This window comes from Onychostruthus taczanowskii, unplaced genomic scaffold (assembly GCF_017590055.1).
Source record: "Onychostruthus taczanowskii isolate IOZ18803 unplaced genomic scaffold, ASM1759005v1 scaffold29, whole genome shotgun sequence".
NCBI lineage: Eukaryota > Metazoa > Chordata > Aves > Passeriformes > Passeridae > Onychostruthus > Onychostruthus taczanowskii.
In genome coordinates this window covers 339,060-365,344 of record NW_024500239.1, presented here as the reverse complement: position 1 = coordinate 365,344, position 26,285 = coordinate 339,060, and the positions used below count along the sequence as shown (strand labels likewise).

The window sequence follows — 26,285 nt, the reverse complement described above, 5'->3', positions numbered from 1 at the left end:
CTGCCATTATGCCACATCTCATCCTTCTGACAGACTGAAGGAACATGCAGATCACAAAAATAAAAGACTCTAAAAAGGAATTGGCCAATTCTAAATTACAAATTAAGTATTAAAAATCTCTTTTGCCAGAAACTGCAAGTTACTCTCTAAATTAAATTTTTTTAAAAGGAAGAAATTAAATTCATGTTCAAATCACAGAATAGACAGCTATTATTTGCTCACCTGAAATATTTGTTTCAAGGAAAAAAGTGCCCGTCTCAGTTCCCGTCCACTGGAATTGTAAAGTTTTTCTGGGAAAACAAAATAAGACAACAGAAAAAACTTCAGCATAAGCAAAAATGACAACATAGCAAGAATGTAGTACGCTTTTGAAAGAATCACAGCACCCATTTCCCATTAGGCGGACTTCTCTTAAAAAAAGTTAGCTTTTTAAAAAGTTAGGACTTATTCATTAAATGTGCATGTAAACCAGGATTTAGTTGTCTATAACTTAAGATGGCATCTTTCAGGTAAATTCACAATATCTTCAACAAGATCAGTGAGAAACAATTGTCTCTGGAGTTTTTTAAATGATTAGAAATAGTCTTTCTGCATTAGGTAAATTTAGGGTTTACTGAAAGTACCAGATTAATCTCAAAAGACTTGTCTGAGACCACTCTTTGCCTTTGTTATCAAAGCTAGAGCCACTGAATCCCATCTTTGATTGCCTTCCCTCTAGACATTCTTTTCTCATGTTCTCATCTTTCTATTGTTAAATCCTTTCTCCAATAGCAATGAACGTTAATACCAGAAATAGTCGGACAGTCTGTTCTTAGCATAATTCAAAACAGTGTTTTATTCTCCTGAAAACTGATCTTGACCTTTTTCTAAATGAACCAGAAGCCTTCTTTTCATCATCCAATACTGAAATGTATTACTTCATTTATTCCCCTACTAATGCATTCTCACAGAAATAATTTAAAGACAAAAGCAACTCTGCTATCCTTCTGAACCCTGCTACAATGTTTGTGCCTTTGGAAGAAGTCTTGGACCGTGCCTTTCAAGTCTGTTGTTGCAAATTTGTGACTGTGCAGGGATAGAGCAGAAGGTGAGCTATTCAAGACTTCCTGGTCTATTACACTTGGTGTATTTGATAGAAAGATACTTTTTGCAAAACATCTACAGTCCTAAATTTAATTTTATTACACTACTGTAAGCCAAGAGCAATGACAAAGGAAAATCAAATCTTCATGGTCACCTCAGATGACACACTTGCCTCATCCACAAATCATCATGAAAGCACCCTCCCTGCAATCAGCAGAGTAGTGGCCTGTAGTGGCCAGCAGGTCCTGAGATCAAAGCTGGAATGCCCATGGAATGCTCATAATCTTACAGGAAAATTAAATATCCCCAACATTTTATATCTTACTTTCCCTTGTCCATTTCTCTTTCAATTACTACTTTGCACTGGAAAACCAAATTAAATTTTATTTCCCTGTCAGGAAGTTGCAAAAGAGAGAGTAGTATTTGAGGATTCAATGCATTTATAACTCAGTGATAATTTTTTACTTCAGTCAAGGAAGGCGGAGTTAATTTTAGAAAAAAAAAAAAAACACTTCTTATTCCAACAGTCATCTTCAACCAAAGGAAAAATACCAAACAAAGTGTCAGCAGAACTAACACTATTTTTTTTTAAACTTTGAAAGTAGTTTTGTTCATCCCTAATTGCCTCTGATTTCAAAGGCAGAATGTACAGAACTGGCAAAACTCTTGTTTTTATAAGTTGTCTCCTTTCTTGCACTTTTATAGATTCTTGACAAAACATTGGAGGAACGGATTTCACTTCAAGCCATAAACTTAGAAGCACACTTTAATTACTCTCACTTAAAAACGCACTGGCATGTGGGACCACATTTCTTGGCAGGATAAAGAGTAAGTCTGTCAGGAAAGCCTAAAGAATAATAAAGATCTTCTAAGACCCGGTCTGTCAACTTTACATGCCACATTACAGAAAATATTTATTTTTGAAAGTTACCTCCATCTGGCATTTGTTATTACTAATTTCCCTCTATTCATAATTCACCAGCATCATTATGAGCAGAAAGTCTCCAAACAAGGCAGTGCATTATCATCTTAATTAAGAGAGGCACCAATTCTTAAAGTCCTGGCAACTTTGTACATAAATATCAATGTCCTAACAAATGCCATCTGTTGGTCTTGGTCTTAAACAGAAATCATCATCCCAGCCTGGGGTGAAGTCCTAACAAACCATTGTTATGATACCATAACGCTGGCTGTTTCACTGGTGCGTGAAGATTTTTGGTACATCTCAGAGGAACAATGCTGAACATTTTTTCCCCTTGGTGTTTTCACACAGCATAACCTCATCCTTGGCAGTCAGCACAAACAATGCTCTCCCTGCTTGTCTGTAGCAAGGAGGACAGAAGTTACTGACTGCAGCTCAAAAAGAGGTCTGTCATTAGAGCTAAGAATCAACAACTACTGCAAGTATGAAGTTTGCCAACAGTTGTGGCACATGTCACAAATGTTTGAGGTGGGTTGCAAATCCATCTGAGGTCACAAATGTTTGAGGTGGGTTGCAAATCCATCTGAGGAGTGACAGTCCAGTTAAGTCATCTCATCTCACTTCTGACATCTTGTTCCAGAGACAATGTACACTCGCAGGTACCTCCTCACACAGAGCTGATCTTGTTCAATCACCTCAAAAATACAAGTCCACAGCATCTTCACCTGTTACTCTTACACATGGGTGACACACTCTCTGCCTAAGTCTTGATACCCACTTATAACAGCGTTGGCAGCCACCAGAAACATTCACTGACCATAACCCAAGGAGGAAAGTGAGGTGGCAATGCTACATCAGAAGATGTTTTGGTTTAGAAAACCTCAGTCCAGGATTAACCTCACTCAGGGCAGGAAAAGCTTGTGTAAGCCAAGGTACTGCATGGACCCTTAAAAAAAGCTTGTACTTTTATTCTGTTTTTCAGACTACAGCCGGGGGACGCTTGCTAAGATGTTCTCAAGGCCTTAGAGAATTTCCACTTGCTAACAGTAACTTTAGCATCACAGGGACCTTAGGCTCATCCTAAAAGCTCTAGATGGCTAGTGAGGCTACAAAAATGCATCAGAAGAAACTGAAAGGCAAAAATCAGTTCCGAGCTCTTTTGCTGTGGTAGAAAAACAAAATTAAAAAAAAAAATAAAAATGAGAAAGAGAGGAAAAGCCACATGTGCTTACAAAGTTTTCACACTGCAGATGATTCAGAAACTAGACAGCAAATGCTTTTTAATGCTTGTTTGACATAAGCAGTTTAAAGTGTTGCCCTATGAAGCAGACTGAGAAATAACTTTCCATGTTAAAGCACAGAGGTGACTAATTCCCATAGTACCTCCCTGGCAGAGCTGTCTGTAATGGAAAGAAATGATTCCTACAGCTTTGAAATAGTAGTCTAGCCTGCTACTATCACCAAACCCAGAAAATTCTGAGGTGCTCCAAGGACAGTTCAAAAGACTCACAGGTTCACTGCTTTGTTATTAGCTGTCAGATAAGCTTGAATATGGACACCAAGACTGCTTTACACCAGCAAACAAACTTCTGCATTTCAAGCAGGAACATGTGCTGCAACACCTCTCCCCGAAACTTCTCTGGCCACATTTCCTGTCCTTCTCCAGGCCAGGTGTAGGCTGGAGACATTGTATATTCATATACTTCAAGGTAAGATAAAACAGGTCAGTGGGCTCATAGGTCAGGGATTTTGTGATATCTGACACACAGACTTCATCTGCCTATTAATGATGGTGGCTTTGACAGCCGTGTCCTGATAAGTGACACTATTGAAGCCACTTTTACGACTTTTCTTCAAGAAATAAAGAGCTGCATCCGTAGCTGTGAAATACTTTTAATTGCATATACACAGATGACAGAAAATTCTCCTTGTGGTTTCCTCTGACGTTAACTAACACTAGAGGGCACTGCTTATTTCCTTATTTTATGAAAGAAAAGTCACTCTGCCCCTCCATGGGCTTCCCACTGATAGAGCAACACTTGGGATACAGAGCTGGTACACCAGTAAACTTGAAACCCTGTTTTTAATCTGTAGACTGTAAGATATCCAAAGAAATTGAAAAGCATCAGCTCTGCCAATCTCTAACGTTCAAAATCAGAGTCAACTCTTCTGAAACTGATAGAAAACCAGGTACTGGTATGGGCCGGAGTTTTATTTACTGCAAGAACTAAGAATCAATCACTTTTATTAAATTATCCTTCACATCATATCAGGGAGGTGTACGTCCTTGAAAAACAGATTTCCTTGGCTCAGCACTTATTTCTAGAGGCAGAGAATCACAGATAACCAGACTTTTGGTAGAGCCAGACAGGTGTGACAGGTAGCAACCTGCAACTGGCTATTTTGGTTGCTGTTGCAACCTGCAACAGCAGAACTTGGGTTAAGAGAAGCCATTATGCTCTAAAAGAAAAATATTATTTGTTACTCTGTATTTTTTGCTTGTTTTTAGTTTTGTGGAAAATAACTTGGGCTAAGTGAAAAGGGATTCATATAGGTGAATTTGGTACAAATGTAGCAGTGGAGGGAAGGCAGTTTGGTTTGAAATCAACATGTTTTCAGAAAGGAAGAGAAGCCTTTAAAGATGTTTTATCAGACAACTTGCAGCTTTCAAATGGATTCTATATTTTCAAAGATAATTGTCAGAGGCTCAAATTTCTAAATTTCTGTGGTTTTCACCTCTTTTGATTACATGGGAAAAGGGACTTTTTAAAGAAAATAGTAATTTGTCCTTATATTCTTAAATAAAGTACTGCCTTTTCTTGTCTTCTATGAGGAAAAAAGAAAAAAAAAGAAAAAAAAAGTGTTCTCAATCCACAGTAATAAAAGAAAAAGTGGAACTGGCTGAACATTGCTTGGTTCAGTCCCATGTGTTACACCTGACCTCTGACCGACAGGGTACCATCCTCCTCCCTTCCTCTTCCATCACACCCATTGAATTAGTCCCTGGGATATAGTAATTTATACAGCATCAGCCTTTTGAGCTGTTGGCAAAGGCTTGTGAACATCTGGCTGAGCACAAATGGGAGTTGCTCTGCTTCACTTGCTGCTGCCTGAATGACCTCCATGTCTCCCATCCATGCTTCTTTTCTTTAAACTATAATTTCAAGATGAAGCTCCTTTCCTTACAAAAACATAAAAGGGAGATTAACTCCACATTTGATTACATTAGCAGGATACCTGGTGCAGATCCACTTAAATGACATTTGAAACATTTCCTGCCTTTCATTTTTACCTGGCATTGGACAGAAGTAGCAACATTCTCTGGCTTTCAGTAGCCACTAGCCAATTAGCAAGTACTTAGAAACTAAAAAAATTAATTCCTCTCCCTGAAACAAGGAATAAAATATTATTTAAAATGCTCACTAGGAAGAAGTGTTAATAAAATTAAAAGGCTTTTCAATTTTAAATGAACTGCCTACCTTTCCAGCAGCACTGATGGCGAAAAAAACTTGAAAGAATAAAAAGAAGTGTTTATAATAGTGAGAAATTTTGTCATTCATTCTTTCTGCGAATGCCCATGCCACACTTCTAAATTTATTACTGAACTATTCCCATTTTAAATGCATGTTATTTTATCAGAATGAATGTATACAATTGTAGAACTAAAAATTTGAGCAATACAGCAACAAGTCAGGCAAATGGGTCCACTTCTGCAAACAGGCATCAGGAACCAGCCAGGCAGACTTCACTTGAGTAGGCCCATGGGTACATACAGTGCTGCAGATCTATAAAACAACTGTATATAAAACTAATTAGCATAGTGTGCCAGTCTTTCACTTTATGTCAAACAAATTAAAGCAGTTCTCTAAGAAAAGACCTGGTCCTGTGCCAAGATAGGCTCTTAGTTTAGCTTTTGTCCACGAAAGCTAGTCATAAATGTGTTGGCCAGACAAGGCGCTCTCCTTTTCTTCCCAGACCCCCTAGAAAATGCACGAAGAAGGGATTCATTCACAGGCATATTGCCCACTATTACATTAACACAATTGCTGCTTCTGCTGAGATTACTTTGTTTTGCATATTACAAATTTCCTTTCTTTCCCTCTGAATTGAATCTTATTTTGTCTGGATAAATGGTTATGCATTAATTAGTGGAACGTGTCACATCTGAACTCAAGCTACATATTCTCCCACTGATCCAAGGATTGATGGTTAGCACTTAGCACAGAAAAGGAACTTTGTCACAATAAAGGACCTTAGGCAAAGCAAGTGGCCACGTACAAATTTTGGGAAGCTGAGCCCACATCACTGTCAGCACCGACTGCTTTGGAGGAATGCGCAGGCTGCCTTCAAGGAATGCTGCCCCAGCTCCCCGGCAGAGAAAAAAACCTCCCTGCTCTCCTTTTCATTCAGACACACAGCAGCTGCTTAGCTAATTATCTGGGACAGTGGGTCCCCTCAGCGAGCAGGGTCTTTTGCCCCCACTGGGAGAGGGGGATCCTTTGTCGGGAAAGGATCCTATTACGCCTGCATATGAGAAGAGCTCAGCTTCAAGCCTGCATCCTTATTCCCTTTCTCTGTAAAGGACCTGCAGGTGGGGAGTGGGAGGAGGGAAAGACAAAATAGTCTTGGACACCCTTTCCTATCCCATACCCTAAAGCCATGTTGGCAGAGGCTCAAAGTAAAGAGTGCAAAGAGCCACCTGCAAACCCCAGGGAGCCTGTGGGTTTGGACTGACAAGCAGGGAGAACTCCAGGGCAGGATCTCCCCTGGGAATGAAAAATACCCAATTCGGTCAGCACTTCAGAGCAATTGTATACACTCATGCATGGGATTTTCTGCCTCTTTGAAAGAAGAAGTCTGCTTTCCTGACACTGCAAAAAGTAGTCCGCTGAAAGAGTCCCTGGATTTCCACAGGGAGAGTACACATGGCAAAGTTCCACTCTAGGAAGATGGGTTGGAGCTAATATTTTTTGACTATTTCTCTGAAATGCCAAATGTCTTAACTTCTATCACAAGGGAATTAACATAAGACTGTCAGCACAAGAATGATTATACATTTAAATCCACTGAAAAAAGTAACTGTTCCAGCAGGTACAGGTGTCCTCCCTCACTTCTTGCTCCTGTATTTTTAAGAGATATGAAATGAGACTCAATCAATTGGGAAATGACTAATATATAAGAAAAGTTCATTCATAAGATCAAGAAGAAGCACGATGACCCTGAGGATGAGGAATCACAGACATGCAACAACAGGTATTTTTCATTCTGAACATAACATTCCGGAATGTCCTGGTGACTCCCCTAGCCTTGGTTCTAGGTGTTGTCAGTGCTGGAGGTTCAGCATAAACTACAGTAACATCTAAATAATTCCATGAGATTTAAAAGAGGGAGGGTTTTACGCAGATATCTGGTAGAAGGGACTTTCCAGTCTTCATCATACTCCACTGTCATGATTTAACCCCAGCTGGTAGCCAAGCCCAGGCAGACACTCACTCTCCCACAAGTGAGATGAGAGAGAGAATGGGAAGTGTAAGAAGGACAAAACCCGTGGGTGAGATAAAGATAGTTTAATGGTAAAGAAAAAACTACCCACACAAGCAAAACCAAACAAAGAATTCATTCACCACTTCTGACGGGCAGGCAGGTGTTCAGCCATCTCCAGGAAAGCAGGCCTCCATCACACCTAACAGTGGCTTGGGAAGACAAATACCTTCATTCACAATGTTCCCTCCTTCCTCCTTCTTTCCCCAGCTTTGTATGCTGAGCATGATACCATATGACATGAAATGTCCCTTTTTGGTATGCTGGGGTCAGTTCTTGTGCATCCCCAGCCCCCTCACTGATGGAGTAGTACAAGAAGCAGAAAAGGCCTTGACTCTGTGTAAGTGCTGCTCAGCAGTAACAAACACATCCCTGGATTACCAGCAGTGTCTTCAGCCTAAATCCAAAACAGTCCAAAAGTCTCTCCCAAACTAGGTACAATGAAGAAAATTAACTCTACCTCAGCCAAAACCCATGTAGTAGCATAAAAGGAATATAATGATCTCTTCTCAACCATTTCTACCAAACTTCTGCATATTCTGCTTGGTTTCAAGCAAACTACATGTCATGGATAAACCATTAGCCAGAGTTTCCCCTTTACAGAGCTCTAAATTACTATGCTTTTACTTCTACAGACCCCCATCCACGTGGAAATAGGAAGAAGATTTGTCGTGCTATCTGCACACATTATGGCAAACAAATTACAATGATTTACACTAAAGAGAGATGTTAAAATGCAGCAAGTGTTTACACAGTTAAGTGAAAAAGGAAACCTTAGTCTTCATCTGCTGGACCCAGGCATTTAAAGCTGTGGAAGACGGGGCTCTCCCTGTATGCTGCACCGCATTATGCTAGACATCCTAAAAACTGATGGCGTCAAAACTTCCTCTTACTGTTTCCATTTCTAAATTAGCATATTAAGGCCCTGCTTGGTCAATAATCAAAAGAAAGGACACATAAGGCAATATGGGCTGAGAGCAGGGTGAAGCTGCCTGACAAAAATGGCTTGTACTTTTCTTCTTAGTTTTATATGTTTTTGCTCACTACTGTTTTCCCAATTCTCTACTACAGAAACCTGTGTCAGTTGTCTTTGCTGCTGTGGAAAAAAGGACATAAGCAGTAAGAAAGCCCAACAGAAGGTTCTACCTAATGTATGAAGTAAAAATCAGAGTGGGACATTAAAACTCAGTGTCAACAAAGAATCACTTCACTAAACAGAAAGCAACAGATCCCAGGAAACTTGAATAGCTTGCCAATTTCCATGATTAAAATTCCCAGGCTTTTAAAATTAGCTGTAGCTGGAGAGATAAAGAAAATGCATGGGGTGTTCTACGAGCCAAAAACTGTGACTGGGACAGCAAGTCAGCTGTTAATCCGCTTCCCATCTGGTTATCACCACAGCTTTAATTTCCAGTTCCAAATTAGTTGTCTCATGTATCCTTTCTGATTTTGTAAGCTAGAATACAGAATTCCTCTTTACAGTTACATTTCCCAGTGAGTCCAATGCCTACTGATAACTTTGAACCCACGGGGACACTATGGAGGTCTATGCACACAGAACAAACTGCTCCATCAGCTCAGTCTTCCTTCCTTCCTTGAAATAAAAAGCCATATTCAAAAGTTACAGCCCTTCCAACATATTAACAAAATAAAGAGCCTCTGCCTCTTCAGCCTACTTATTCTAGCCATGTAACAGGCACTATAGTGTACTTCCCTACAATGATTTATTGATATAGGTCCTCTCCACTTGAATGCAAAAGGCACGAATATGCTCTTTAGTTCTGAAGTGCAGGAAACAGTAGTTTGGGTTGACAGCTTCAAAGGAGAGTACTTCTGCATGTCCAAAAAATGCTATAACTTCTCTTCTGTAAAAGTCAAAGAGTTACAAAAGGGAAAAGGCTGGGTAACAAGGTCAAATACTACAGCACCATTTTAGAGCAAGTGGTGATGGAAAAGACTTGAGAGGTCATCTTGTTCATTCCCCTGCTAATGCAAAATTGTTCCCTAGAGAGTAATACAGCAGGAAAGTAATTGTTATGCTAAAATATAGGTTACATAATTCAGGAGAATGGGGCTGGAGAAAATTGCTAGAAAAGAAAATAATAGAGAAGAACTTACTGCTTCTTTAGAGATTACTGTAGCAAAACTGAGGTTAGACCATAATTTTAAAAAGTATGTGGAGACCAACCTTTAATGTTTGTTTCAGTTTACAACTTAGTCTCTGAGTTGCTGACCTGTGTGTTTGTGCTTGAACAAGCACATTAGCCAGTGCCTCCTGGATTAGAAATATTTAATAAGAATACGCTAGTCGTGATTTGAGTTTTCTGGTTTTATTCCATTTTAAACACAGTGCCAACATGTTGCTCTGCATGTTCAATCAGTATTAGTAAACAAAGAGCAACAAGAAAATTATAGCAACCCATCACCAAAAAAAACCAAAAAAAATTAGGCACACCCTCTAGGCACTTAGGCACTATTCCTTGAATTATGGATGCCTTACCTGTGCTGACAGCTTGGCAAAAGGCAAAACGTCTGAGCGCAATTACATCACACCTTTGTGCCAAAAACCTGAAGGAGCTCCTGAGCTTAAAGCTCATATCAAGTTTTTTGGTTGCATAATACATGACAAAATATATCAGATGCTATCTCCAAGACCAAGTTGTTGCAGTGATCCTAAGTCCAGCCTCAACAAGTGCATCAGAACTTAATTATTCCTTTCATTTCAGAGGATGCAGCCTCCTAATTAACTGCCTGCATTGAAGCATCAATTTGTTGTGAAATTTGGAAAGCAAGGATGAAACCATTCGTCTGACAGCAACGCAACAGGCAAAAGAGGAGCAGCAGCAGCAGTTAATGTTGAAAACCTGATAAAGCTGCTTCTCCTCAGATTGCTAGCAATTAAAAAAGTGTGGGCATTTTAAAATACCTGAGCCTGCATTGCCTATGTGCATGTGAGTCTCACAGCCATGCTGCTGGAGACAACTGGTTCCATCTTAGCGTTAGGGGTTTTTTTGACCATTTGAAATGGCCAAGACCAAAAATCCACCACAAAATCCTGAAACACAAAAACCAGTAGATGTGCCTGCGATTGTGACACACTTTCAATATTAAGGATTAGTATTTAATTGTACTTCAACAACCCCCAGAAATATCATCCACACACAATCACAAAGATTCCTTCTGGAAAGCTTCTAGAGGTGACACCTGAATGCAGTGGGGCTTCATCTTCACAATTTTTTTTTATCCCTAAATTAATTTGAAAAGAGAATAAGCAAAGAATGCCAATGTAAATGCCACAGCATCTTCAGGATATTTATTTCAAATTTTCATCACATTTAGTGATGATAATTTTGATTTCTAAAACAATTTTTTATCATTTAAATTCAATATACACACCTCCTCAGTCTGAAACGCTTGCAATATCTCAATATAATAGCCTCTTCCTTATGTTAAGAACTTCATTTGTAGCTTATCATTTCTACACCTTCCTGTTCTTGTGCACATCCTCTAATCAATTCACATCTTTAAATGTGTAAACCCAGACACCGCAATACAACTAAGCCTTTACTGATTTTGAGTATAGAGGAGAAAGAGCATTTCAACAGACAAAGATTTGGTTTTGTTTTAGTGTTCCAGTCACACAACAAAAAACAATCCCTTCAGCAACAGTCTCATAGTTTCTAGCAGACGTGATCTCAGTCAAAAACAATAAGCTCGTTAACTAGCTTTGTTCTAATAACTTAAACTGCCTTTTCCCATGCGTCTTGATGCATTTTAGAGTTTTTTTTGGAAGGATACTTCTTTAGAATACTTGAAGGATATAGTTAAATTAACAGAAATTAAATTTACAGAGATGGATTTGCAACAGAGGGAGAATGAAGAAATATCAGATGTGCAGAAGGAAAGACTGCAGCACAAATACTTTTAGCAGATGTCAAAGTAATTCAGGGTCAGCAAGTTTCCCATCATTCTGAAATTGCTGGGACATATGAAAAACACACCATTTTGGCAACTGAAAAGCAAACCCCACAAATAAACTGGAACAGAACCACTACGATCTCAGGCTAAATCCATGCCAATGCATGACTCTCATCTGATGCAGATGCCAGATCAAGCAGATGGCCAGTCCTCCTTCAGTAGGCTGAGGAGGCTTGGAGATGCCAGTTATCTGCTGGACAACTCACTTTCCAGCATTGCTACTGGTGCTGCACCCTGTGCCTTGTCATCTCCTGGGTCACGCTGGCACACGGAGGGTGCAAGTGGCTGGCACATCAATGCTCCATCTGCTGTCCCATGTCTTACAGCAGCAGCAACAGGAACAGGCATCCCAGGAACGTGGCACAGGCACCCTAGGCAGCTTAACACAAGAGGAAGGAAGGTGACACCCTGGGGCAGCCAAGAGTCTCGAGCTTCACATGCTGCACACAGCAGCTCTGCAAGAGAGAACTGCTGCTGTCCTGTACTCCAGAGCAATCTCTTTGTCCTTCAGTTACTATCTTTTATTACTACTCAGACTGTTAGAAATACAAAGGCTTTTTCAGAAGTGGAGACACCTTTGTACTCTCTCAAGGACCTGCACATCAGACTGCAAAGATTTAACAACAGAAGTACTTCGGTGTCTCACATCCACATAAAAATTATGTAAAAGTAGTGTACATCTCCACTTTCTATTTCTAAGTTCCATGATTCCATGAAGAGAGGTGCCCAAAGCTACATGTATTAAATGCAGGAAATTACTGATAAAAGACCGTGTTCATCAGGTATAAATTTTCCCTTTTAGAAATTCTCCCCCATTTTCATAGCTGAAAAATATTCTAGACTTTCCAGAAACAAGATGCACGATGCTCGTAGGGTCCAGAACAGTGTGATTGGGAATACAAAACCAATATCAGAACAATCATTTCACACTTCACCCCCATTAACAAACACCACAACTATACACCTCTGTGCCAGATGCTTCTCTGAGTTCTGTTTGAAAATCAGTGACTTCAGTTAAGTGCATTTGCAGCCAGAGAGAAGCTGGCATATAAATCCACCCACTGCTCTGGCAACACATTTTCCCTTCTGAAACAAAAGCTAGCTGATGCCTCTCCAAGCAATAGTGTGCTGCCCATTGGGGCATCAGCTCTTCACCTCTCTCTCTGTCTGCAGAGACAGAGGCAAGAAAAACCTTGGAGCAGTCTTAGCCTCACTTGAAATGATTTCCTGCCTAAGTTTCCCCCTCAACATCTCCACATCAACAGTTTTCACAACAAATAATTTAAACAAAAAGTCACTCAGGCTATGGCATTCCTTTCCATATGGCCCCATCCTCTGCTGGATCAGGACAGCTTCCAGGCAAGTTTGCAGCATAAAAAGAAAGACTATCCTCACAGCGCTCCAACCATATCACCCTACCAGACATTTACATTTTCAAACATTCCACAAGCACAATTTCTGTTTACCATACCATGCGGAACCCAGCCTGAACTTGTTTAACACATGTTTGCCTTATTTATCCAAACTCATTCATCACAGTTGTAAAACATCTGACAGACGATGGAGGTTTTCCAGTGTGTATCAGGCCTCTCGCTTAATTCAACCGCTGATTATTTCCACCTCTAAGTAATTTGACCAAAGCCACACGAAAGCATTCAGCTATACTAAAGCTTTCTCTGTTTGTTATTAACTCAGTCACTGGCTGTAAAGAGCTCTACCTCTCTCTCTACTTACCTAATTAACCAGAAGAATATCTATATACATATGTATACAATATATATTAACACACAATGTATGCCCACATATATGATATACATATTCTACACATATAAATACAATAGCTTCTTTTTAAGAGGCTTCATGTGATAAGAAAGCTTAATTGCTACATGGTTTGAATTGTCATTTGTACCATAAACACAGCCAGCTGCTGTGCAAAGTGCTCCCCCAGGCAAAATGCACACACTACAGCACACTTTACACACATTTAGCTACTTAATGTGAATTTTTTTAATTCCCAGTTTTAGTAAAAACATAGCAGCATAAAATCCACGAATTCACAAATCCACTTAGTATAAGCACATCAAGCCAATGGAGCTTTGAATGAGATCCTGAAACTGGACAGAAAAAACTGTTCATTCTGTGATTACTGAAGATAAGCACTGTATTTATTGCCTTTTTACTTCTTGCCTCTTGCAGAAGGAAGATTTTTCACTGTTCCCCCTTTTTTTTTTTTTTTTTTTGCATACTTTCCATTGCTCATTAATCACACTGACACAAGTCTGTAACTATGAGACTAGAAGTAAGTTAACAGCTAAGACCTGCAAGAACATTAAAAGGACCAAATCCTGTCTTCTATCTAGGCTTCCTATACTCAAAAAAACATGGTTCAAAGTGTTGTATGTGCTGCAGGAATTCAAGATCTGTTCACTGTTCCTGACAAACCCTCAACTGTTTGCGACATGGTTTGGCTGCCTCATATGTTACTTTTTTCCCCTTTGGACAACTGTATAAAAACCCATTATGAACTACATCATCTCACTTTCACTCGACAGTAGAGGTTGGTTAGTGCAGACATCAGAGTAAATAACTAAGTCCCTGTCCTTTCTCACTTCAGGAATCAGATGTGTCCTGGGAGTGTGAAGCCAGGGTAAAAGCTGGGACAGTAAATTGAGAATGAAAAATCTCTGCTTCTCTTAAGTCAATGATGTTGTACCATTGCCTTTGAGAATCACTATGTTCCAAGAGCTAGTATGGAACAGTTGTCTCCCTCAACTCCCACCCTATTATTATTTCTAAAGCCTATACAGAGACACTGGAAAATAAGGATGATGACAAGGGATGAGTACAGAAGACAGCTCCAGCAAGAAAACAATAGGGTTTGCACATCTGATTATATTCTATTACATTCAAAAAACAGGAAAATGTGGCTTCTTAGAAGAAATGTAGGATATATTATTACTGTCAGCTAGAGAAGGAAAACCATGAAGAAATAACCAGTTGCTCAAGGTTGCCTCAGTGATGTTTCTGGTCTGCAATCACTACTAATCTTTCATACAGAAAGCAGGCAATGAAGCTGAAGAGGCCAAAGATTTGAAGAAAAAAAACAATATTCTTATTCTTTTGACTGAGGAACACTTTCTTACTGTATACTTTTTTTTCATTGCTCTTGGCAAGGCTTTTTATGCAAATAAGTGCCCTACAGCCTACTGTCATATGCTGTATATAAGCCAACCTCTCAAGTGTGTACAGAAACCTTAGCTGTAGAATTTGGCAACTTGTTTGTTAAGTGGCACTTTAGTTCATGAACATATTAAATCCATGATACATAATCTGCTTGGGCAACCTGCTAGTTTTAAGATGTTAGTCTAGACCTATAAAGCCCTAAATGTCGTGGGACCTATTTATCCAGGCACTGAGCTTTTTTGGAGGTTTTCTGATGAAACAGAAGTTATAATCAGAAAATGTCAGTCACTAAATTGGAAATACTGCATTCAAAGTCTCTTATAGCCAACAAACTTTCTTTAGATCCAAGACAGGATCTCAGAGAAGTCTGTCTATATTCATTGTAACTGAGGACCCAGGAAGGACATGATCTCCAGCCTTAAGATTGGTGCTGTGGGAAACTGTGGTGCTGCACCATGATGAGGCAAATCAGAGGAGAACAAAAGTGCAAGTCCTAAAAACTGCACTGCAGACAACCCAATCTTGAGTGCAAGTGCCAAAAATCAGTCACAAACTTCAGAAAAGAAAAATTCATTTGTACTCAGACTTGTTCACTTCAATATCAATTTTATGCAGAGGTATTAGGATGGCATTTCCTGAGTAGTTTCCGAGTCGTGCCACAGAATATTGGGTGTGTTTGTGAAAGCTCTGTCACTCCTCACTCCCTGCAACTTCAGGGTTTTGCATGTCTGGAACAATCTTATTTTTTTCCGGTGTTTCATTAGCAGCCCCTTTCTGAGAAATGCCAGGTGGCACCATGCCCAGAATCACTTGCCAGCTAATCTCAGAGGATTGGGCATTATGCCATTTGAATTAAAAGAGCTCAGCTCTAACTCACTGATAACATTTAGGAATCAAACCAATAAAAATGGGAAAACAAAACGAATACAAATAACCTCTGAATGCACACAGATGATAGCTTTTAACTGAAAATGTATACAGTTGTGGAGAAAGAAAGAAAGAAAGAATAAAAAGCAGTAGAGGTCTTTTTCAAAAACTTAAACCAGGGTTCAAGAGAGAAAAATCAGCTATGATTACATCGGTTTCTAAAAACAGCAAACAGAAAAAGAAGGAATTTGCACATTTAAGTACAAAGTTAATGTCACAGGCTTCCCTGCAACCAGGGAGCTGAAACTTTAGGCAAGCTGTGCTGTGCCAATCACCCCATGAAGTGCAGAGGAGAAAGAGGAAGAAAAGAATTTGCATTTGAAGGGAACAATGGAGTTTCCCCCTCAATCCCTTCATTCTACCATTTTGACAAGTCCTTCCTAAAATAAAAGCGACATTTAATTTATGAAGACCAATAAAATCATAAATATACAGTTAAAAAGTCTGCATAATCCTAAGGTTGTCCACATCAACAGTAAAACATGGGATAGTTCAGCATGTGCACGTAGACGAGCAGGCAAGAACACAGGCCAACGATTCTGTAAATTATAAACTCTTCTTCTGTCATGGGTTTTTAAGTTTTACAGGCTAGAAATTCCCACGTACAACACATTTCACAGGAGGGGTAAAGGAAGGAAAAACACAAGGCTAATAAAGATGTGACTATTAGGAAATAAAACAATTCAAAACCATTTCCTATAACACAATTAAAGAAAAATATGGGAGGCAACTTTGGCTTACTCTGACTTCTGTCTTTATAAAGCATATCTGTATTATTTACATCTTCTCTATTCTTTCAGAGACCATGAGTCAGTACAGGACAGCTATTTTTCCTTTCACTTTGTCATACGTGTCTTGGAGGGTCAGAAAGCACAAGTCTTGTAGTATTTCACAACTAATTAACAGAGACAACAGCTAATCATATTAAATAAATCACACAGAGAAATTGCCTTTTTCCAGTGGCATAACAGCATCCAGGAAATTTTTACAGGAGAAACAACTGAGATGACAGTCAGGAGGTCTCTCCCCATCTTGCAAGGATAAGGCAGTTTTAATTTTGGTCGGAACAATCCCCAACACTTCAGGTGGATGAAGGCCTGCAAAAGTTTCTTGCTTTTCTGGCTCTGTTTGCAAAGCATGGACATCAGCCACGGGCAGACACTTGAGCATCCTCCACACAGAGGCCAGTATTTCAGAGAGGATGCAGTCCTGTATAAGTTGCCTGCCCTCTTCCTGTCTTTGCCCCTCATGCATCCTGCTGCCCATGGCGAGCTGTAGGACTTGCTCCTTACAAAACACATATTTCTTACAGTGAGAAACAAATCTGACTTGCTACTGATCCAGGCAGAAATTCAGAGGGAAAGGGACTAGCTTCAGAGGTGCTATCCATAAAAACGTCTGCTACCCGATTTGTTACATACTAATCATTGTGGAGTTTCTGGGGTGCCTTGTCAACCTTCAGCAAAGCTTGCTTGTGACAAGACATGCAATAAAGCAAAACCAGAAACCAACCCTGCTCCAAGGAGAGCAGAGCGAACGTAGAAATTAATGAAGGACAAGAAGTGGAATTACAGATGACATTCGTACAAGGTCACTTCCACACCCCAGCTGTGTGTTTTTATACAGATCTTTCAGCTGCTGTGGGGCTGGATTAGTTACAGTGCTTGTGCTAAACAAAGGTAGTCAGATTTTTAAATAATTCCATATAACCCATTTCTTTTAAGGACATTAACACACCTTACAGAAGTCCTCAAGATATCAAATGCTATTGATAGCCAGAAACTACCTCAATTTGTCCTCTGTATTATATCACATCCATCATCAACACTAAGCAGTAATATAAGATGAATTTGCAAGAAATATATGACTCATACAAACACACCCATACAATCAAAGTATATCTTGCCATTTGCATTTTTTGATACCTTGCTTTAGTCACACTTTTGATCAAAATACACTGTTGTTTTCCTCTACCAATAATATTTATCCAATACTTGGATAAATAATTGGTAATTTATCCAATACTTGAATACCAAAATATACATTTCACTGAAAAATTACATGCCCTGAAAGATGTATAACAATACCCACCACAACTTCTTTTGCTTTGGCATGCTGGTCTTCCTTGCATCAAGAACTGTAATAGACAGATTACAGTTTACAGGTTGTAAGTAAAGTACCCTGAATAAAGATGATCACCGACTACAAACAATCAGAAAACCATCTCACTTCAAAATCTTTTGCTCTAGAAAACAGTAATGAAAAAGAAATAATAAAGAAATCAAAGTTCCTGTAAAAAGCTACCTATGATCTGAACCTCAGAATCAATCAGTCCTTAAACCCAAGATTCATAGATGAACCTGAATGTGGCAAATGTGCTCTCTCTAAAGACTATCAAAACAAATGAGACTTTATCATGAAAAAAAAAAAAAAAAAAAAAAAATTAGGCATCATTTTTCTATCATTACACCATAATTTGCCTAAAGAAATGAACATTCCTGAAGCTGGAGCACTCTAGCCATGCTACATGTGCTGTTGGAGGCAGGTTAAATCAGTTGGGAATCCTAAATGCCTAGTATCTACATTCAATTTTCCCTGGCAGTTGCTTCCTTAGCATTAAACTTCATTGAATCAGTACACTGCCAGGCATGTTTCCTTTTCCTTCTCTTTTTGTGACACTGTCCTATGAAAATCCTAACAAAAAGAAATCTTTTGCAGATGGCTGGAAATTACTTTGTAGGCTACAGCTTTCAATACATCACTGGACTACCTACTCACCAAAGACTTTTGGAACTAGATAAACATGTTTGCATGTCCCTTGGTCATGTTTTCGTTTTCTCTTAGACTGCCTCCCGAAGGGGAAAGCAAAAGACTGTGAACAGATTTGTGTAAGTGCTTTGGCATGGGAATGACTTCACACAGCAGCATTTCTATACCACCCTGATGAGACAGGAGAGTGGTGGTCCAGCAGCACGAACCAAGTCACACCAGTTCGTTCTGTCTGGAGACAAACAGCTCTCCCTCCCAAGAGACCAAACTTGCAGCATCCACAGACATGGTTCTGCCTAAATCAGGAGAGATTAAGTGATAAAAAGATGAACTTCTTTTTTCTCCTACAAGACAAGCGCACACACAAAAAAAAAAATTTGCCAAAAAGCTAAAGAGATATGGTATGCACACATTTGGTTTGCGCTTTCCTCCCTTTTGATAAACTTTTTAGTTTTAGTCAAAAGCAGCTTTCATGACAAGTCCTTGGTTGAAATCCTTGAAACTTGTACTCATTTGGCTCACTTACATGAAAGCCCAAAACACAAAAACTTTTGTTTTCATGCCATCCCCAGCAAGCGGAACCAAAGCAAAGACTTGATGGCTATTTTATGTTTGAAATATTGGCTTCAAAGCAATGGGGACAGCACAGTGTGGGTGGGCCTGACACTACAGCTGTCTTAAGACAAAGAGGCTATATATCAAAAAAAGCTCACAAGAGACAGGATTTACCCGGAAAGAATTACACCCAACAGAAATGAAGACAAGGAAGAGAACATGCATGCACACGTGTTCAGGGGAAGCAGGGGGAAAAGGGTAATGGTGTAGTTAAAAATTAAAAACAAACAACAAAAAGATACTGAAGAATGTTGTATCCATTTGCAGCTGTAACCATTTCTATGGCAAGTATTTTTAAAGAGCTTTCTGACTGCATTATGCTATCAGTGCAATATCATAAAAATTAGAAGAGTTACTTGCGCTAGTAATGGGGAAAAACACTCAAAAATGGTCTGTATTCAAATGAGGCATCCCATGCATCTATAAACTAACTTGGAATAACAAGACCCATAGGGTAAATGAATAAAAATGTCAAAGTGGTTAAGGTTTAGATAATTCTTTTAATCTATATACTCCACTGCAATGGATTCAGAGTGACTTTGCTGTTTAAGCATTGGGAAGCATCAAACATTAAAATATCACACCAACAAAAATCTTGTCAGCATGTATTATTAAAATAATAGCCTAATTTTAAACAGAAGTGAAGCAGATGAAGATTACAGCTGCAAATCATTGCCACAGGCCTGTGCCTGTGCCTCAGTTTGCCAATGGAGTTTATGACAGGTGAATATTTTGACTGCAGCATTAGTTTAAAACATCTGACAGGCTTCCAGGCACAGGCACAGGCTTTGGGAAACTGTCAAGTTCCCAGAGCCTAGATTCTCTCCTCTTACTGTTCCAACTGCTGAAGCCAGTGCGATCACACACAACAGCACTGTCTTCCTATGCCCGTCCCAACAAAAATGCTATCAGGAAGTAAATCAACATGGCCTCATTTCTGTCCCTCCCTCCTGGGACTGCATAGGACAATACAAAACAGATGGGAGAGAGCCACCTTACCTCTGGAAGACTCACTCTGCAAATCAAAAATTATGAAAATGTCACCTGCTGTTTTGGAAACGTCTCCACAGTACACACACTATGCTTGAAAATGGCATTTCATCAAATCTCAGAGGTAAGTTGGTTCACCTTTGGGACACAGGCATTGCAGATTTGAGATGAGAAGTGAGAACTTCTCATCTCACACACATCACGTAATGCTGAAATCAATACACTGACACCTCCCTCTTGGAAAACACAGTGCTCTGGGTTACACTGCATCATGCCAAACAACATTAGAAGCCTCTCCCTTGGAGCTGGAATCTTAATGATCCACACCACACATACCCACCACTTTCTACAGCCTTGGCCCTGGTTTTTTGGGCCAGCAATAAAGAACATAATCAGAAGGGGCAGACGCATTAGTTTAAAGCAAACCAGTATACCTTTGTATCGTAAATGTCTCCCCTCTCTCACCCACACATGCACAAAAACTTGCTATTCATCGTCTGTTCAACAAAATTATTTCTGTGCCGAAGCTGGGACCCTTCAACTAAGACTAACCATTGGGTGGGGGCAGAGGGATCTCCTTCATACCTAGAGAGAGAGGACATCCATAGCTCCATTCGCTCCCAAAAGGGCCCTTCACTTCAAGGGCCCCTACACAGAGAAAAGCTGAACGTCTCTTTTGCAATCCTCTCTTCGTTTTGTTTTTCCCCTTTGCCAACTATGATGATTCCAGAGCAATTGATAACAAAAGCAGATGTTTATAGCCACATGGGAGGCTTCCCTGTATACAGTGGCTACTGCATTACACTGCATTAATCACTCCATGACATCTACCATATGTATCACATTGATTAGTAGGCATTTTAAATCCCATTGACAGTGGTGGGATTAGATGTGCACAAATATTAAAATGCAGACTCCTTCCCCATATGGTGGTCATAAAAATGAGTCTCTAAAACATTGGTTTTTTTCAGGATTCTCATTTGTCCAACTGAAAAGTGAGTGGATGGTTATATATCTTGCTGAGAAACAAATATGAGGCTTTCTTAGCACTAAATGCAATTGCAGGATCTAAGACGACACCTTCACAGTCTTTTACTATTTTTTATATATTTTAGAAAACAGTATTTTCCTTTTATTTTGCATATCTCTGGAGACAGTGCAAACACCTCTGTCATTCAACACAACTGATAACCTCAGTAGATTACTCTATATAGCTAGAAAAGGGCTTCTGAGACAAGAAAAAAATATCCCGAAAATGACTCACTGATACATATAGGTCATTGCTACCTGGCCCTGGCTGGCAAAACTCAATGTGTGAATTGCTTCCTGCCATCTACTTAGTTTTGTTTGTTTTCCTCTGGTTTAGTACAGATTATTGGTCTGATTCACTGACTGCCTTTCACTGACACCAAACCCCTCCATTCTGACCATCAGTTTTGCTTTCATCTGTACTGAACCGAGTGATAGTATTCGATCTTCTAACGAGCTCCATCCATAATCATTATTACAACTAAGGCCTGTTAGTGCCAGTATAAATGTTAGGTTATTCGAAAATTATGGGTACAATTTACAGACTAAGCATTTCCCTGAAATTGCAAGTAAGGCTTTAAATTAGTAACTCACACAAACATCAGTGCATTAACTGGAACAGAATTACTCATCAGCTGAGACCAAGACGTCCTCAATAAACTTGTATTAGACATCCATGCATATTAGAATCTGATTATCCTATGCTGATGGAGGCACAGATTTCATCTATCAGATGAGGATGGGTATCACACGTGAAACTTTTCTGGTGATGTAATTTACAAAGAAGACTAGTATATGATGCTGTGTGGGACCTGGCATTATTACAACAAAATCTTGAGGAGATGTCTTCCAAGAAAATAGATTTTATAAACATCACCTATTACTGCAAGCTCTGCAGTTCTGACATCCAATTGCACATTTATTTCTTAGGCCAAGCAGAAATGTGAAATCTTGCATTATTATCTGAATATAACTTCAGGGGATGCTGGGATTCAGCTGTTGTAACTAACAAAGCCCATTTTTAGTGTTCATATACTGTCATAATGGGAACAAGCTGTTTTCTTTACAAGGCTGATTTCATGCTCGGCATGGCCTACTGCAGTATATTCATAAGGAACAATAAAAGTAGACAAAATTATCTGATAAAATCCCAGATCTTTCCTACAAATAACTAAGGTGTTACAAAATCAGATGAAAAAGCTGTTGTGTCTTTTTTATTTTTTTTTAAATGAAACACTAGGTAACAAACTAGACAGCCTGGTCCATTTTGCTGTACTGCAGCATGCACAACCTGCTGGGTCTCCTGCTCATCTGCTTCAGGATCCCAGCTCTATCTAATGTGAGACACAAACAGGACAGCTCCTGCCTGTCCTAAAGATTAGGGTGTTTGGGATCTGTATGTTGGCAGGGCTCCACAAGGCTCTGCAGCACACTGGGGATCAGGTGAGAGCAAACACCCCTGTTAAGTCTCAAAGTCCCTTCGGCACAGGGCAACAGGTAACACACAAGAGCACCTTTCCACCGTCTGTCCCTGCCCTCCCCAGCCCAAGTGGACAAGAAAAGGCAACTTTGCAAAGAACTATGTAGAGGGATAACTCTTTCTTAGCAGACTTTCTCAGAAGATGTGAACTTTTCTGAAGATGAATGTTGATTGATTTTAGGGGCAACTCAAGGTTTTTGGTAGGGTGAATTCACTGGCATTGACTGCCCTTAGACTGATGAGCAGCATCAAAGGTATATCTTCTCCAGTACCCCCTTCTCTTCATGTCATGCAAAGAACTTCTGGGGCTATAAGCTCAATGCTGTGTTTCGTATCATAGTACTGATAGTAAATTTAATCACAGCTACCTAGACAGCACTCCTTGTGCTGGAAAGATGGGAGAATAGAGCATTTACATTTGAACATTCTTCTTCATTCTGGCACAACTTGTGCTTCGCATGACAAAACAACGCTGCATGAAAGACGGCAGCTATGGCTGTGCCAACTCCCAAGCAAGCCAGTGAACTCTGGATAAGTTGTAATTTCACACTAAAGAGCTTGTTAAGTCTCATTGGGACCTTCCTATTAAGTACTCCAACTGATAGATTCTGCCAGTTGCAAGCTAATCCCATCAAGGTAAGCCCTTGGCGCAGCTCTCAAGTGAGAGAAGTAGGAGATGCATCTGGCTGCACACATGCATTTCTCCTTACATATCAGCTACTGCCTCACTGGCTCTTACATTTATACTACAAGCATCTTCACAATCCTTTCCTCTTGACCAGAACTAATTACAAAGAAAGTGATCTGGGAGGTGAAGAACCGAGGTATGCTTCGACAACCTAACAATGTCATATCCCTGCGAGCAGACTTTCTATTGACTACTAAATTCCTCAGCACTTGCAATTGTGAGCGAATCCCCAAAGCAGAAAGTACCATTTGTGTGCAAAGATTAAATATTAGCCTTTGTTTAGGTATTTTTTGATTATTTTCTCATATTTAAAATGGGCAGAATAGTATTTTCATACTTAACAGAAATTCAGATATGCCTTTGGAGCAGGCTGCTTCAAGTTGTTTCATGACAGATTTATTTGTAAGGACAAGTCAAACATAAATAGATTTCTTAATGAGTGCAGGATGGCGGCAAACATTTGTTACATTCAGAACAGATTAGTTTTACTTTAAAGGAAGCAGAGGCAAAGCTGACGCACCACACACAGCTATGTGAAATGCCAATCTCCAGCCCAAGAGGCAAGAGATTCGCTGCTGTGCACCTCTTACACCTGGGTTTTCAAATGGCTGGGCAGTGGAGCCAAATGCATTCATAAATTGTTGCACTGGGAACTTCACTTAGCTGCACGGCCAGCAATTTGCTCGCTGCTCAGACCCTCATCAGAGACCTGAATGGCATCTTGCTTTATTACTCAGCAGACTTTAGACTTGAAAATAATTTTAGAGTAGCAAGGGGGGTGCAGGGGGAGTTGTCAAGATGCTTTAGCTCCAGTGGCTATGATCTAGGATTTCAATCTGCTTTTGAAACAGCATGATTCCCACATAAGTCCAGCGTGAGAAGTCGAGCTCCATTGTTCAGTGGCACCGCTCCTTCCCTAGCAGCAGACACTTGGAAACAGCAGAAGGTGCAAAACCCAACTGACTCCAAGTTCTCCAAAACATTAGAAAAACACGAATCTGAAGCTCGCAGCTGCATTTTATCAGATTTATCCATATAAATAGACCAAACCCAAAGTGGATCCAGACCTGAACTTTTCACCTTGTGTCCCTCTGTGACGAAAATGGATCTCATTTTGTTACTCAGACTAGAAATTCTTTAAAGACTTATATTATATTTCTAGCTAAGGAATGACACTCTCACCAAAACCCTACTGTGCTATGGTGCCTAAAATAGTTAGCTCACTAATACTGTCCAGGTTTGGAGGTTACATTCTGAACAATGTGTTTTGACTGAATAAGGATTTTTTAATAATCTTTCAGTTTTCTGCCATCATTTATCTTCTTGGAGCATAAGCACTCTGAGCCTGGACTGGTTACAAGTACCAGTGAAGAGAACACTGCTCTCCTGTGGGCACTACCAGAACATCTTTAAGAGAAGAAGAGATGCTCAGGAGGATATCACAAGTCTTTTGTCTGGTCTTCAGTGTATCATATACCTTGGAATGTCTCATTAACTCTTGCATATATGTCTCCCATAATGCATAATAAAATTACTGATGGCTGATCAACTACCCTTCTTTATCAAGGCCTGTCTTTCATCAAAACCAGACACTTTCAGTGATTCTGCTGTATTTCTTTCCCCTAACTTAAACCCAAACACCACCCTTTCAAATCCACAAACTGCGACATTTCAAACACCATTATAAAACATTTAAAGAGTACAAATCACATGGAAATCACATGCACTAAACACAAAAATTATTAGTGTATAGGTTTAGGGGAGGATTTTAGAGCTCAGAAGTTGGGAGTTTGGGTTTAATTAACACATTTTCCTGGGACCAGCTCTCCTTTAGTTGTCCTAGTGTGGAATGAGGGATATGCTGATTTTCTTGCTAAAGAACAAATATGGCTAATATTGCTGCTTTCCAAGTTCTCTCTCAGGGAGTCAAACTCAGACAAGCTTTGTGCTGCAGTCACCAATGTGTTCAGTGTCAAGATGACCAGAAAAGACAGCAATGTCTGGTGCCTGAGCTACTGCATCCCACTTGACTGAAGCCAGCCTGCACAGAGACAAAGTAGGCATCTCCAAGTGGTAACGCAATCTGGTTAGTTTCCTTATAAAAAATCCAAGATGATTTTTTTCACAAAAAATATTTATAGGCAGATGTCAGCTTTTTAGACTTATTCAGATACCTAAATAAGATGAAAGCATCTCCAGGCAACTTCCAAATATGGAGGGACATACCTTCTTGACAAGTGGAAGGGCCAGATAGCTCAATACAAAGGCACTGCAAACATAAAGCAGCACCAGAGCTTGCTATAGCCACAACTGGCTACTGTGCTGTATTTAAGTGTAGGATAGGCCATGCTGTTCAATCACTCTAAGTGGGACAATTTTCTTTAAAATCAGTGGAAGTTCTGAGTGGATGGCAGGATCCACAATCTTTTTTTTCCCTAGGTCTGTTTGAAAACACATGCAATTTAATTTTTTTCTGGTAATTGTTTAGTTTTGTGGAAACAGATACATATAAAGCAACAGTCTTGACTCATAGAAGATGGTTAAAGCAGACTGATTTAAAATCAAGTAACAGCTTTCTAAATCAGTTCTGGAGAGCATCCACTGTGTCGCTCATTCACTTGTTCTCTGATGAATTTTTTTTCCTCAAATTCACCACTAGCTTATTTTTCTTGCTTTGGTAGTGATAGGAGTCAAATCCTACCAAAACATAGTTTTTATTTATTAGTAAACTTACAACTCTTGACAACAGTAAACTTATGTTTGTGTAAAACGCACTTACAAATAGCCAGTGTTCTGCTCTACAGCCACACAAAAATAGAGGAAGCCTGACATACAAAAAAGAATACGCAAGTCCTCAAATTATCTGCTATATCTATCTACAGGGCACAATCACTGGAAAGGAGAAAGCATAAAGGAATTAATTTTTCCATCAATGAATCAAAACAATTCAGATTTCACAGATTCTTAAATTACTTAAGATATCTGCCCCCCACCCCTCTTACCAAGGCTCACTGCCACAGCTGTGTTCCCCAAACAGATTCTTACAGCCTCCAAATTCACAGTACCCGCACAGGAGGTGT

The 26,285-nt window shown here is 39.6% G+C and overlaps 1 protein-coding gene across 7 annotated transcripts in view; it reads right to left on the bottom strand.

Annotated features, from left to right (window-relative positions):
• FHOD3 (formin homology 2 domain containing 3) overlaps positions 1-26,285 on the bottom strand; it is a 375,703-nt gene that overhangs the window by 201,474 nt on the left and 147,944 nt on the right. For all 7 annotated transcript variants that reach the window (XM_041408064.1, XM_041408058.1, XM_041408059.1 and 4 more), the window contains exon 4: positions 223-290. In XM_041408064.1, the coding sequence (XP_041263998.1) occupies positions 223-290 (68 nt within the window). The remainder of the gene's footprint in view (positions 1-222; positions 291-26,285) is intronic.